At 29.9% G+C, this 16,510-nt stretch overlaps 1 protein-coding gene and 1 non-coding gene across 2 annotated transcripts; one reads left to right on the top strand and one right to left on the bottom strand.

The window, feature by feature from the left end:
* Positions 1–1,260: 1,260 nt before the first annotated feature.
* Positions 1,261–9,799, bottom strand: LOC124919816 (aspartic proteinase 36-like). The gene is made up of 10 exons (XM_047460157.1): positions 9,276–9,799; positions 6,755–6,884; positions 6,432–6,676; positions 5,919–6,143; positions 4,847–5,006; positions 4,699–4,772; positions 4,098–4,188; positions 3,095–3,170; positions 2,886–2,957; positions 1,261–1,590 (listed from the first exon to the last, which is right to left on the bottom strand). The coding sequence occupies exons 1-10, from the start codon at positions 9,515–9,517 to the stop codon at positions 1,436–1,438; spliced, it is 1,470 nt and encodes a 489-aa protein (XP_047316113.1). The 5' UTR covers positions 9,518–9,799; the 3' UTR covers positions 1,261–1,435.
* Positions 4,465–4,538, top strand: TRNAV-CAC. The gene has a single exon. It is a non-coding gene; the product is annotated as a tRNA-Val (tRNA).
* Positions 9,800–16,510: the final 6,711 nt, after the last annotated feature.

Here is a 16,510-nt window from a genome sequence, read left to right on the forward strand (position 1 = left end):
CTTCTTTCTATTTATAATGTGAGCCCTTAAGGAGGTTTGAGATTTTTTCAATTGTATGAATTTTGATTCTCCTTTAATAAAGAACAACTAGGGAGTTAGGGCACTTGCACCAAAAGTGTTAAATTTTATACCTAAAATAATATTAAAAAATACATATATCTATTTTACACTATCTCAATTCAAAATACTCAGCAGCATTTCTATCTATATACCTATAACATTAAAATATTTATTTTTTGCAAAATTAAAAAACAACTTGTAACTACTTTTTAAAATTCATACAGCTATATTCTAACGCCTATATTTCAAATTCAAATTTAACGCCTATATTTCAATTTCAAATTCAAATTTAACGCCTATATTTCATTGGCATGTTCTATAAAAAAAATTGAGATTCAAATTTCAAAAAAAGATTAGAGAGAATAATGTTCCCGCTAGTTTTGAGAAAAAAAAGATGAAAGAGAATAATGTTGCCGCCAATTTTGAGTATAGAACATGAAAAGTGGTGTTCTATGTATAGAACACTACTGTTCATTTTGGCTAAATTTTTTTTTAAGTATAATCTGATGTAGATCAAATTTGTTGTAATTTTTAGTTTTCTATTTCTATCTTAGATATAGAACACCTAATAGAACATTAGAGAAGGTTGGATTTCTCTATAACTAAGATGGACAAAAATTAACACTAAAGGCTCCGTTGAAATCATGGTTTGGAATCACTTGGGAAGACCAATTCGCGTCCTCGCACACAATTTTAGAAGCCTCTATCCTGTGACAGCGGAGGCAAGGGTGGTCATTCGATATGCAAAATGCTTTGTCGTCAATAACAAATGACAAAATGTGATTTTTGAAATAGGTAATAAAGTGGTTGTATTATTGAAAATGACAAAATGTGATTTTTGAAATAGGTAATAAAGTGGTTGTATTATCCAATCATTCAAGATATTAATAGTTTACTATACCGTCGTCAAACTAGTGTAGCATACCATTAAACACTTGAATGTAGCTTACCATTCTCAAAATTATTTAAATCGGTTGCTTTGTAATGAATTTTTATCTTTGTAAAAATATTTTTATAATAATAAAAAATACACTTAAAAAATTTATTAGATAATTCAAACTATACGTTATAATCAATTTTCAGCTAATTAGGGTTACTTAATTCGGTCTTCTAGACATCCCTTACAATAAATAAATTTGTACTTAAATTAAATAAGCACTTAATACTTTAAATAAGTGATAAAGATAGTATTTTCAAACACAATCTAATAAGATAACACATATATTTATACATTTAAAACTTAGTACATTAAAATTGTGTGGGTTATTCAATGACAATACATACATAACAAAATAAATAAATGATAGATCATCAATGAATCATATCTCATCTTTTGACATAACTGTGGTATAAATCGATTATGTTGTTGTTTGTATCATTTCGTGAAACCAATGTAGATGAGAGAAAATGACAATGTCCACAACGTTATTAGCCATCCGGGAGCTGAAATATATGCCAAAGAAAGTCGATGGTAGCCAACTTCATAAACAGCACCTGTTGCCTCATCCTTAACCTTAATGCTCGAAGAACCTGAGAAACTGAACCGTTAATACATGCAAGGAAAACACACAATATTACATAAAGTATAAGCATCCATGATTTATTATGAAACTTTTCATCAAACTTAGCTAACTAGTAGCTATCTATGGATTTTCTTTAATAACCACCCACAAGTGTTTCCTAGAAAGAAGGTTGTGTTGATAGGGTTAAATATAAAATCCTAGAATTCGGGTCATTGGTTTTGTTGCAGGTCATTTTGGAATGATCTGCAATCCAAAAATCATATGATCCAGAATACTTTGTAGATAACTATCTAACATAAAATCCAAATACAATTGTTTATCAATCTGAAAATTATTTGTCTCGCATAAATTGGGATATTCACAACCAACAAATGAATCGATTGTCAAATGAAATGTGATCCCACCCAACTACATCTTTTACCAAATGAATAAAAAATCTCTCTTACAACTTCAACTTTGATGATTTTTCGTAACATCAAGATACAACAAAAAAGGGATCCAAATAATATTAGTGGTAGTATAAGCATTGCCGAAGCCATAAGTTATAGTAAAGGGGCTTGAACTTAATGTAAAAAAAAGGAGGGGCTTGAACTTGTGTAAAACAAAATTAAAATGCATTTGGAGAGAATTGAACCTAGTGCAAAATACATGTAATTCATCTTATTAACCACTAAACACTTGATACATGACTTTTATTATTAAAAAAAAGATTGAGATACACAAAAATAAAGTAGGTAATACATTTTTTGGGCTGGAATTAAGCTCAGTCCAGCCCCTACATAAATCCATCATTGAGTATAAGGGCAGTATGGTAATTAGTATTTGTATAAAAGGAGCACTTCTTATGCTCAACATTCCTATCAAGTTGTATTAAAGTTAACAGTAGTATTTGTTATGTCTTTTGTCCTTTTTGTTTTTACAAGTTCTTCGCGCTCATATTAATACAAAGTTGACATTTAAAAAAAAAATAGAAAAGTAGTTTATAAATAGTAGAGTATGTATTATTTGGAGTATTGAATCTGAGTTATCTCTTTTAAAGATTCAAGTTCTCTTCTCATCTACATTTCATCTTCAAATCCTAGACCTCTATGTTGATAGGTAACAAATGAGCTTTACTCCACAGCTACAACTAATTCTAATTTTTTCAAAGTAGCTATCACAAATCCAATTGACAATTTGACACGAGTAAAGATTTAAGTGTTTCTCATATAAATTGTCAGTTCTGGTCAGGGGATCCACATAGAGATTCACTAAACTGATGTACAGAAAAAAAATCTTACGAGGGAGATTCACGATACTTACAATTATACTCAGTCCATCCGAGTGCCTGATTCTCAAGATCATACAAGACAAGCTTATTTGACAGAACCATATCTGCATTGTCACATAAAGCATGAACACAATTGCAAAATAATATATCAAATCATGACCTTGTGATCATAAATTATAGTATATCATTCCTCTGACAAATCTAAACGAGTTTAAAGTAGAATGTAGATTTCTATGCACACCTCCCAAGAGTATCAAGTCTTTCCCATCTCTTGTCTGTGTGCCACTACTCATCCATCCAAAGCACCAAACATCATCCTACATAGTTGGTTTAAGAATTAAAAAAAAAGACAAATCAATTTCATGATAGTAATATTGTATGCATCCAACTAAAAATTTTCATTTTAATAAATGAAAATCCAGTAACACTTACAAAAGACAAGGAAAAAGAAGAAGAGATACCCAACAGGCTAAGTATAGCAACTAAAATGAAAGTTACTATTGTAACCTATTTGACTATACAGAAAGCCAAAGATAAGCTGTAGAATTTCTTAGCCAATACTGATGTTTCAAAAGAGATCACAGGATATGTTTTGTGGAATTTGCCTATTTGGACATCAAGATCTAGCCATGTATTCAAGAAGGAAATTAGGTCAAAGACAGGATAGAGGCACAAACTTATGGATATTATGTTTTATTTTCAGGTTAATATTATCCTTGAAACATTACTAGTCTTTAAATATGCAAAACTAATGAAATTTTAAGTTTAAAAGAATAGAGATTTTCATATTTATTTATTTATTTCTCCTTGATAGGGATAACAATGGGGTGGATCAAGGTGGGGTGTAGTATTTATTTATCTATACTAAAATTCATTTTAACTAAGAGTGTTTAGAATATTATTGTCATTGTAAAAGATTTAATAAAAATAATTTAAAATCGTTAAATTTATTATTCTAACAAAAAAACGTATAAATAGTACCTACTCCTTGACCATTCTTCATTTCTATTGCTAGACAATTAGTTCAACAATATAAAAAGAATACCCTCCTCCATAAGATTCAAAACCTTGTCTGCTCCGAAAAGAAGAGAAACATATCATAGTATTCAAAGAACTTTAAGTCAGTATAGTTATTTAATTCAATTGGATAATGGAGATTATATAAGAGCATAGACACTATTGAACTTAATGGAACCAAAGAAGATAAGCAAGTAGAGAAATATTCACATCAAATTTGTACTCACACGAATTTTGAACAGGTATTCACGAGGGTAAATAGTCATTGAAAGTGAATTTTCAAAATTGAATTTGACCGCTGGAAATCCAGAGTCAACACTGCAGCACAACAGAGATCAAATAAAAATAAAAATAGTATTGTCAGATCAAAATATTATCATCTCAAACAAAATGCATTTTTTAGTAAAGGATATTAAAGCTATGCTTATTTTCCAAGGGCATTTTGATATATAAATATATGAGAAGAAGTATAAACATTGCCCTAAACTTTTATCTATGTTGATCGTTTTGATATACACCTTTCAACTTGTAAAATCATTAGCCTATATCAGCATACTATGAAAGTAGACTTGTCTTTAAAGTTTAAGGGGTAATGTCTGGGTGGTGTAGTTGGTTATCACGTTAGTCTCACACACTAAAGGTCCCCGGTTCGAACCCGGGCTCAGACATTATTTTATATTTTTACAAATCTTGAGCAAGATTTTAACTTTTTTTTTGTAGAATGGCATTGTGTTTAGGAATAAAATTCATTAAGCATACATGTCATAAGAACAATGCATCTTTTGAATTAGACCAATATAGAGGACTTTTGTGAGGGGACTGACTTACTCTTCACTAAATTTAAAGCAAGTGAACTGCTGCTCAATTGTACGCAATTTCAGATCAGGTTGTGAAGACGTTATCTAATCACAGAAGAATAAATATGTCAAGTCTTCTACGTACACGTAAAAAAATGAGCTTATGAATGTTTAGATACCTTATCCATTAATGGATTATAGACTGAATCGGGAAGATATGCAAGTGTTGTACCACTGTCAATTATCGCCCCTCTCTCTGAATTACTACCGAAACTTGAAGGGAGTGAAAGAACAGAGTCGCCCACTTCAATTGACTTCAAATTAACATTGTAATGTGGCCTGGTATTACCAAGAAAATACCTTAGACAAAATACAAGATTAAATATGAAGTATATTTCAAGAATTGTCATGCACAGGGAATACTTTTAACCATCAGTTTCTAAAACCAAAATAGGGTATTCCTAACTCTGCAAGGAATCCAACCAGAATAGATCCACTCCTTACATAGTATATAGAAATGACAAAATTAAACCAGTTAACCTTTGCATGTTGGTTGAGATACAGCAAACGTACTTTGCAATTATGAGTATGATGAAAGTCTATGACATGTCATACAAACATTAACTTGACTTTTCTCTATAAATAGCCACGTGCTATAAAAAACTCGATAGTATAGGAAAAAAGAAGTCTTAACACTACAAAGGGTATATAGAATAGATCAACTCCTTACATAGTATATAGAAATGACAAAATTAAACCAGTTAACCTTTTCATGTTGGTTGAGATACAGCAAACGTATTTTGCAATTATGAGCATGATGAAAGTCTATGACATGTCATACAAACATTAATTTGACTTTTCTCTATGAATAGCCACGTGCTATAAAAAACCTGATAATATAGAAAAAAAGAAGTCTTAACACTACAAAGGACAACTAAGAGACTACAATAGAAGCGTGCAATTAGGAATGTAAGATAAATTTAAGATGCATATTTGATGTGGGATTGTTTGAAAATAATCAGATTTTTAGGTCAAACGAAAATACCCTTAATATTTAATATATTCAAAATCTTATAAAGAATAAAAATAAGAGTATCTTGGTATTTTAATTGATGATTTGATGAAAGAACAGATGGGGTTGATGGGACATCATATTATTTGGATTTAATCAAAATAACCCACATCAAACGAGCCACAAGATATAGCAATGAATTAATTCTACAGCCTTGAAATTAATTTAAGAACACATACTGATTTGGGATCAATGGAACTGTGTTCAACTTTGGTTGCACAACTTCTCCAATAGCAAATATTCCACCTCCGTTATTACCATCCAAACAATGTGCAAAACTCTTTTTCACCTTCCCAGTTGATGCCAGCTGGGATAGCATAGAAGAATTTGCTTGTCCGAAACCAATGATCCCATCTAGTGCTTCAGAAGATGAACCAAGCTGCCCAGATTGCCTATTTCCACACCTATCTTGGACACAGTTGAACATACTATTTTAGTTATGTTTGAAAATTTATATTTTGTCACAAAATTTAAAAAAAAAAAACACTTTTAAAAATTGTCTAAGTGAACATGATTGAACATTTAGTGTGAAAAGTGTAATTGTACTTTTTAGTGTAAATTGTGTGAAAAGTTATAAAAAAAATTAGATTGTGCTACAGTCTACAGATTTGTTTTAGATCACACATTTTCAGCCAAATAGATTATTTTGGGCTTTTTGTCAATGTGGTAAAAACATCACCGTAAATACTCACCCAAACGCAATGGTGCCACTCATAGGAGTGGTGCTAAGGTCTCCAGAGGCTCGATCCAATTGTACATTATCTCTAACATAGTATCCAGAAGTTGAACTCCCGTCACCATAACTAACACTATAAGGACAAATGGTACCAGCCTTACAACTAGTCTGATCATCATTTGCAGTACTGCAGAAATCTTGGTCACAAGTAACCTCCTTTCCAGTTGATGAAGCTTGTGGATCGTATAGTCTAAGCTCTATCTGATGTGTAACGACCATAAGAGATAAATATCCAAAAAGTAAATAATAATAAGTAGTAAAAAGAAGAACAGTGCATACACCAAGGTCGCTTTTCCTCGGACATTTGTCACAGCCAATGCAATTCACCCAAAGAATGTCACTTCCAGTGTCTACTTGCACGTAATAGTCAGTAGGAGGAGTCCCAAGGCCAATTTTAGTGTAGTATAGCCTAAAACAATTAACCAAATAAACACTAGAAACTCAAAAATCTTCCCCTTAAATGATTAGCAAGATAACATATATTGCCTCAAATAAAACTACACCTGACATAATCATAAAACAAATAAAGACCTAACGGAGCCTTTTCCCAATTACAATGGTTGGATACATAATTCGATATCCATAATACGGTCTTACTATCAGTTTGAGGAGTTAGATTATTTAGGAGATCTAACATCTAACTCAATATAAACATGTTATAAAAGTTGAAGGACTTATTTAATATTTCTTCTAACTTCTAAGAGCTGGTCTTTCTAGAAGATCAATATGGACCGTCCATGTCCTACGTGTGTAACATGAGCTTTCTTATGAATTATTTCATCATTAAAATTGCAGATCGGTATATTGTGGTTGGTATACACAGGATGTTGGTGGTGTAAAGATTATCTACCTGAGATCTTCTTTTAGGACAATCTTTTGCAGATGAATTGGTATGCCCTTATGAAACTCACACCATCATCGTGTATAAGTGGATAGTCAGGTTGTAAACACTTTTTATTTATACATAAACTTTTAGAAACTAAACTTAGTCATAAATAGATTGTGAATCTTAATAATGTTTATGTATCTGGATACAAAAATATATTTAAGAAGTGTTTCCAAATGAGGTGATTTTGGGAGATAGACAAGCTCTCATGGAGTCATGGCCCTATACCTTTGTTGCCGACACCTGCTTCACAATTGAACACACATGTGGAGCCTGGATGATAGTTTTCTTCTTGCTAGATTTTAGGCAGGGATTTATTGTATTGTTAAATTGAGTTTCATTGTTATGTGCTTGTTAGATTAAAAGTCTGATCGTACTCACTCATCAAGGACATGCAACTAATACAATATCATGAAAAGTTGGCTCAAGTGGAAAGAATCGTACATAAAAAGAAAGGTTGCCTCACCAGAAATGTCATGGAAGGAGGTATGGAACAGTCAGATCCCATGGAGAATTTCTTTCTTTATTTGGTTGAGTTGCAAATATGCTAATCTAACTTAATTAGGATGTGCTTCAAAGGAAATCTCGCTTTAGCTCGCAATTGTATACTATGCAATTCAAGGAGAATACACAAACCATATCATACTGTATTTTAATGTTAATTATGGATATATTGAGTACAGTTTACCATCTAAAGGGTTGTCAAAAACAATGGGAAAGTTCTAGATAGAATAGTTAGGTTCTTGCCTATAAACAAAGGAAATAAAGAATGAAAGGTTACTTCCAATTATGATCATATATGTACAGTTTGCAAAGAAAAGAAGAAAAGAATGTTCAAGAATAAGAGGCTGATACACCCCAAATAAGGAGGTAGTAGTGAAGAATGTTTCAGAATTATGAAAGGAAACATCCAGTTGTTTTTGGTTCAACTAAGTATTCACTATAGGTTTGTTAAGAGGCTTTTGCACTTACCTTTTCTTCATTTTTTATTTTTAAATAGATTGAAATAAGTGTATCTAATTTAGTCCAGCCCAAATCCATATACACCTGAAAATAGCTTCGGCAATATAATTATTCTTCAGGATGTAGGAGGTGTCTGATTGGGCTCATCGAGGGCTCAAAAAATCGTCTTGAAGAGATTTTCTAATGATAAAAAATTCATTTGTAAGTTTCATAATTTGGAAAACACTTTTGTATTTGAATCTGGATCCAAATTTAGATAAGAAGAAACAACCAATTGGAAACACTTTTGTATCTGAATCTGGATCCAAATCTAGGTAAGAAGAAACCACCAATGAATTAAAGGATGGCTAACATGACTCCCTTTTAAATCAGAGGGTTCTTAGTTGGACTCGACCCTGAAACCTTTAGTTTCTTAGGCGACCTTTGTCACTTTAGCTACCCTAATGGGTTGTTTAGTTAAACTAGACTAAATTAGATACACCCCATTTCCAAAGGTGATTGCACACCCAGATGAGAAATCCGACCAAAATGGAAACCATTGTTATCGAAAAAGTTGGATAATACAAATCAAAATTAAGACAAAAAAGAAAAGTAAGATGAAAAGCCATAGTGCCCCAATTCAACATGATTAGATCTAAAGTTCCAATTACATTTACAAAGTGAGATGGAATAATAATAATTATGAACATCTTTTACAACCAGAAAATCATACTAACTCTACAGTTAACTGATGACAAGGAATAAGTAGCAGTTAATGCTGCCACAACATGCCCAAACTATAACAAACCACAGGAATGGAATTTAATTTAGAATTGGAAATCTCAAATAAGTTGATAAAAAAGGACATGTAAATCTTAACAATGAAGAAGGTAATTATTTATTGAATTAAATCAAATAGGAAAGATTAAAAAGCATAAAGCAGATATTCAGCTGAAAAGTAGAGAAACTAACGCAGTATCTGTAGGATTTCCATCGCCACCTAAAGGAATATCAACAGCGAGAATCCTTCCATGACGGCGAACATCATGAGCCCAATAATCACCCAAAGACTTCCCTTTTCCTGAAAATCTATGCTGAACTTTAAGAACCAAATTAGCCGAAACAAAGCTGAAACGGCCTATAATCACTTGCAATACAAGCATTAACAAACCCAATAACGCAAATCTTCTTTCTCGACTGAGATCTAACAACATTGCATAAAAAATCAGAACACCGCTAAGAGAAATCTGATTCCAACCCAAGTCAAATTCACGGTCTTTAACTTCTGGGTCAGTGAATAAGTTGAAATTCCAATTAGATTAGAACAAATGGGAGACGCGTAATTCTAGATTCCTCCTCGTTTAGTCAGTCGGTCGTCGGTCGGCCAGTTATTCTAAGGGTGACGACGAATAAATGAAACAAAAAATGGAACTTGAAAAGTAAACGAAGATGGAAAGAGAGAGAGGTTTCGGGTTTTCAACGGCAAAGTAGACAGACAAATTTGTTTGACTCAGCAATAAATAATTCTCAATCAGAAAATTCCCTTATTAATAATAATAATAATGCTTGGTGTCTGTTTGGATTGGTCGTGAGAAGCATATTATTTTTAAATGATTACTAAGAGCTTGTTTGATTTTGGGTATTTTATGGTTTTATATGAGTTTTGGGTAAAAAAATTGTTTAACATAATTTAAAAAAAACTAGTTTGTTAAAGTTTAATGATCATTCGAGCATTTAAATGGATGAGAGAGAACATATTAAATACATGATAGGATATATATAAATGAAAGTTATGAATTGTGTTAAACAAATTAAATTAAAAAAATCTTAAAGAGATTAGATCATATAGTTATGTTTGACATTCGGTTTAATGGTTTTGCTAACCTTATTAGATATAGAAGAATGAGAAAAATATGTCTAATGCTAGATTTTTGTTCATCGTTAAAAATAAAGGGTTATACTGTCTTCTCGAGAATTTATGCGGTGACGTGATCTGAATAACTTTCATGTGAGACATTGTTACACTTTGTTCAATAAAGTTAGCCCGATTAATCTTTATTGGGAAAATTTATGAGAGTTTAAGATGTTTTTCAAGATCTCCTTTTTTGTTTGGAGTGTTATTTACGGCGAAATTCTCACTAACGATAGATGTATAGAAAAATGCATGATTATTGTGAGTCGTTGTCGTATGTGTTACAAAGAGGTTGATACAATTTCTCATCTACTTTTATATTGTCATGTTGTTGTAAATATATGGAGTCTTCTGTGGAATTTGACTGGAATACAATGGGTTATGTCGAAAATCGTTAGTGGCTATTGGGAGACATGGATTGGGCGACTAAAAATGTGAGACTTAAAAGATGAGTCTATACCTATAATTTTCTGGTGGACTATCTGGTTGAAAAAAATCGGAAAATTTTTAACAACGAAAATAGGTCGTTAAGAATTATTCACAATGCCATTTTTTTTTTTGGAAAACGACTTAGTACCATTTCATTCAAAAATCAAAAGTAGAGAATTAATATCAAGAAACAAAGCTAGACAAATCTTATCTTTATTGATAACAACAAAGAGTTTCAAGTACGAAACTAAATTACAAAAATAAAAAACACACACAAACAAATTCTACCGAATTTTGGATTTACTTTTCCTTATAACAATTTTGAAAGGGATATTATTCCATCTTTGACTTAGTTTCAGATTCTCTTTATCTTTGACTTAGTATTTCCATTTGTGACTATGTCTTTCCAGACATATTAATCGTTGATTTGTACTATGAATTCTTGTATTTTGCTCCTTCCATATATTGTAGATCAGGCTCCAAAAAAGCATTTGAACACATTTGTGTAGAAGCTGTCGTCTTTAGCCTTCCTCATTACCAACTCTCTAATTTCATTCCATGTACCTAGGAAGTTTGAAATATTCATATTCTTTGTAAATTTGCACTAGAGCTTAGATACAAACGAGCACTCCACAAATAAGTGATTAATGATTTCCTCATATGTTGTACAGATTGAACAATTATCGTATGGAATACTCATGTATTTCATGTTGATTAATGTCATTATTATAACGATGTCGGAGATTAGATCTGGAAAGCATGTGAATTTGTGTGAAGATCTTATAGTTTTTCTTGAAGATCTTTGAGTCAATTAATTATTTTAATGTATTCCATTCGAATAATTTTTTTTTTCATGTTATGTTTTTATCGTTGTACTTAAACGATATTTTTATTAATTGACCATTTAAAAAAAATGATTAGGTCTTGCTACGATGGATTGAAGTTTTTTTAATTTAGTTATTTAGAAGTAAAAAAAATATTTAAAGGGTATTAAATTTTTTTAAAATAAATTATATTTTAATATTTTAATTAATGAATTGTGTGATATAATAAGTGAATTTGATGAATAAAAGTGAATTGTGTTTTTTAGATTCAGTTATTTAAATAATTCAATCAATGCCTTATAGTTATGGATAGTAATGAGTATTCAATCAATGCCGTATATCTATGAGTACCCGATTGTCGGAATTAGATATTTGAAACCAGGCTTGGATTCGGGAATGAAAAATATAGAAAGTCAACCGATCGGGTTTGAGATCGAGATCGGGAGTGTGTCAAATTCAAACTCAAAACTTATACCCAACTATATTTATATTAATATATATATATATATATATATATATATATATATTAAATAGTTTTTTAAAAGTGACTTTTTAAATTCTTAATCATTATAATTATTATAAAAAATATATATCATTTATTATACTCACATATATATTTATATCGAGCAAAATGTTTATTACTCATTAATATTCTCATCTTAAATAACAAAATCTTATTTATCTCTCCTTATTCTTAATCTTTAATATATTCTCTCTACAAAATATTATCTTACATTCTTCACCTTGAAATCATCCTTTTTGATTTTAACATTATTCTCTCTAATTTCTTCAATATTTTTTTTTTCTAGTTTCTTCAACATTATTTTTTTTTCTAGTTTCTTCTTTAATTATAATAACAATGATGTTATATTCTTCGACCACTACAAAGTATGTGTAAGTAATGTTTCTATTTTTTTATATTATTAATATTAAAGTTATATTTCTTATTTTTCAACATCTCAAATCTTATAAATATTTAATCGAGTAATGGGGTACCTGTTAGGGATCGGGTATCCGACGAATTGGGGATGGAGACACAAATAGAGATACCCGTCAAGTTCGAAAAGTAAAATTAAAACTAGGTTCGGAGATAGGTGACCTCACAATCCAACGGATAGGGTATCCGTTGTCATCTCTACTTATAACTTTGATCTTTAATTATTGGATTTTTCTTTTTTTTTCTTAAAAAATTATATTTTATTAAATTTTTTAAAAACTCATTTTTATGGTTTAAAGTAAATAATATCTTTTACTTTCTCTTTCTACAATGACATATAAATTAATTTTATATAATTAAATAAAGAATAATTTTAATATTTTAAAATTTTAATATTTTAATAGATAAATGATGTATGAAATGATTGTTAAATTTTATGATAAAAAAAATCCCTACATCAAACAAGCCCTTTAAAGTATTCTGAATTTGATCCACACTTGAATTTGAATTTGATTTAATCATTATATTTTCTTTGTTTGAACTTGATTTAAATATCATATTTATTTATAAAATTTGTGGGATATGTCAAATTTATGTATTAATATATTCATATTGATTGTCTATTAAGTGTTGAAATTATCATCTTTAATCACAAGGACATAAACACATGTATGGGTTGTTGATCCAGATTTATAAACGATTCTATGCAATACATTGATTTTCTATTTTAATTTGTTTTTGTATAGTTTACTTTTTATAGTCAAGTCAATGACGTATTAATAACGCATGTGTATATTTTAATAGTTTAAAATATTATTCTTTCTAATTTGAGGTTTCAAAAAAAAGAAAGAAAGAAAGAATAAGAGCATAACAGATGCTTATATTAGCTGAGTTTTTTTTAAACATGCTTAGTGTGCGATTGAATAATTTTTTGTGTGAACTATTATCTGGATATTATTTAAAAATGAGTTTAATATTAATATTTTTTATATTAATTATTTTATTTTTTTTAAAATATATAAATTGAGTATTTAAAAGAAAATTATTTTATTTTATTTTCTAATTATATATCAATTAATGCTATAGTAATTTTAATGCTAACATCTCTAAATTAGAACTCGTTGAGTCATAACAAATGGGTGAGGACGTAGAATATATTGAACAAATCAATTAAACAGTATATATATATATATAAATAATGATGCTTAATTTTTAAAGGGTTAGGATTGTCGTGTCGAGATCTGTGATTAATTTGAATATATATGTGAGAGTAAATAGATACTTGGGTCGGATTATGGGTTGACCTACTCATAAACTTAAAACGATTAAAAATAAAATTAATAATGTTATAGGTTTATTTTGAACTTACAACCTAACAAAACAAGTACAACTCTTTAACAAACTAGGCTAACAAGACTTTATATTTTAAATTCAACACCAAATTTGATAAATGCGGGACATTTTTAACAATATAAGTTCAACTTTTTAACTAACTAATATATAGTTATATATATATATAATGATGCTTAATTTTCAAAGTATTCGAATTACCGGGTCGAGAGCTATGGTTAATTTGGATATATATGTGAGAGTAAATTGATACTTGGGTTAGATTATGGGTTGACCCACCCATAAACTTAAAACGGTTATGTATGTTTCAAATTTGCAACCTAACAAAACAAGTACAACCCTTTAACCAAGTGTAATTGGGATGTGGTTTGTCGAGGGATAATAGACTAGTAACAATTGAAAGTGGTTAAAAATTATAAATCAAATATTTGATTGAACAAAGTGTGAGGTCACGATGCTAAATATTAAAAAATATGAATCTGATATTTGATAGACCAAAGTGAAAGTGTAAGTTCACGAGATTAGAGGTTCATTAGAAAAATATGTGATGAGATATATGAGAAGATGAGTTGTTTTTACCGAAGTGAATAAAATGTGAAATGAGAGTGTTTTATTTTTTTTTATTTTACTATATTATTCGTGATTTATTAAGAATTTTAAACATTGAATAATATTATTAAAAAAATTAAATTTATTTTCTTTATATTTTTATCAATGTGAATCGCACGAAAATTTTCTTAATGTCCTTTAATGTGTCTATACTAATTATTATTCAATATTTTATTAAGATAAATTAATAAAAAAATAAATATGTTTGATGATAATTAATTTTTCAAAAAATGTCTATACAATTAAAATTATTACATTTGAAAAGGGAATAGATCCTATTATATTTTCTATTTTCTTTCTCTATAATGAAAAATTATTTTCTTCGGGTCTACTTTTATGATAATTTTTTTTTCAAGGAGCGAAGATTGTCTCGTTTATTATTATTAGTATTTAAGTTTGTGTTGTATTTTATTATGTGTTGCATCATGTTTACTTCAATTAGATTTGTTGTCTCAAATATATAATCTTAAAAACATTAATTTGTTTTGGGTCATTTTTTGTTCATACTATCCAATTGTGTCGGTGATATTTTTTCGATCAATTATTTTTTAGTTGTAAAAGAATGAAAATTATCGATTTAAGAGATAAAAAAGTCACAGGTTCGATTCAATCTGAAAGTGCTTTAAATTGAAACGGGGACTATGGCATGTTAGTTCTCCTTAATTAAAAAAATAAATAAATTATCCTATCTAAATTGTTTTTCATTTCTCCATTAAAGAAATCATTATAATTGATCTTTTTTTTGGGGGGGGGAGGGGGAGGAACGGTTAAAACCATTTCATTAAAATCACAAAAGTAGGAGGGTCAAGAATCAAAGCTAGACAAATATTAGATATGATTAAAAGATGATAAATAAACGACCCTAAATAATCTGATTAATAGCAATCAAACATACAAGAAATGGAGATTACGAACAAAGATTACAAAATGTATCAAATCCTAATTATCCCAATCATGATTTTTATTTCCATATCAACCTGATGTTTCAATAAGTTGTCTTCCTCTTCCCCCTGTCCTTCCTCTTCCCTTTCCACTTCCTCTTGTAATGAAAGAGGGATGAACTGAAAAGGTTGATGAATACTGTATATTCTCATTTTGATTTCTTTCTTTATATGAACCCAATCTGATTTGATAGAAAGAATTATTGTTCAGAATTTTCAGGATCTTCACCTTGTTGTTCTCAACTTGAATTTCAATATCATTGTCTTTATTTCTTTCGGCTTCAACTTTGGAATCCTCAACAACTTTGGCTTCCTCTGTATAAACCTTAGAATTCTCTTCTTCATCTTGATTAGCCTGAGTATCTTCCTCTCTGTTTTCATCAGCAACCACTTCAACTTGATTTGATTGAGAATCCTCAACTATCTCTTTAACATGATTAGGTTGAGGTTCCACCTCCTTTATATTATTTTCTTCTTGTACATAATTTTCTGTAACTTCTATTTCATGTTCTTTAACCACATTTTGCTCTTTGAAAATAGACACATCTATTTCGTTTTTCTGTATCTTTACTTTCTGACTTTTATGAATTTTCTGATCTTCTTCTTAGCCAAATCACATTTTTGGCTTGCATGTTGGAAGGTATTGTATAAAGAGCATATGTCTGACCATCCACTCATAAGTGATTTCCATGATAGTAGGTTTTCCTTTTCTGTCTACTACTCTCATACTTTTCTGGCAGTGTGCTTCTAGAATGCACCTCATGCTAATTCTAGAAAATGATAGGTGATCTCCTCCTTCAGTAATTGAGTCCATGTATAATGGTCTACCCAATAAACTTGCAAAATGACTAAGGGTTTCAGAATTATACATATGTGCATGTATATTCCAGAGCTTGAACCATATATGTGCAGTTTCTTTAGCTTACTCAATAGGTTCAAGTCTTCGGACCATTTTTCCAACTTCATATAGTTTGGATCCTATATATGTATTCCCATTTCTAGAATTTCCTCCATATTAGATTCATTCTTAAATTTAAGGAATAAATCATGGACATTTGCTGAAATCTTCTCCAACCCTTTTCCTTCCCATTACTTCAACAATGCATCTTAGTATTTGGGAAGGATACTCTGTTTTTTCCCCTATGTAGTTTCCCACAACTACATTTTCCCATTCCTTTATACAGTTTTCTTCTACTTCGGTAAGA

The sequence above is a fragment of the Impatiens glandulifera genome, chromosome 1 (assembly GCF_907164915.1).
Source record: "Impatiens glandulifera chromosome 1, dImpGla2.1, whole genome shotgun sequence".
Classification (NCBI taxonomy): domain Eukaryota; kingdom Viridiplantae; phylum Streptophyta; class Magnoliopsida; order Ericales; family Balsaminaceae; genus Impatiens; species Impatiens glandulifera.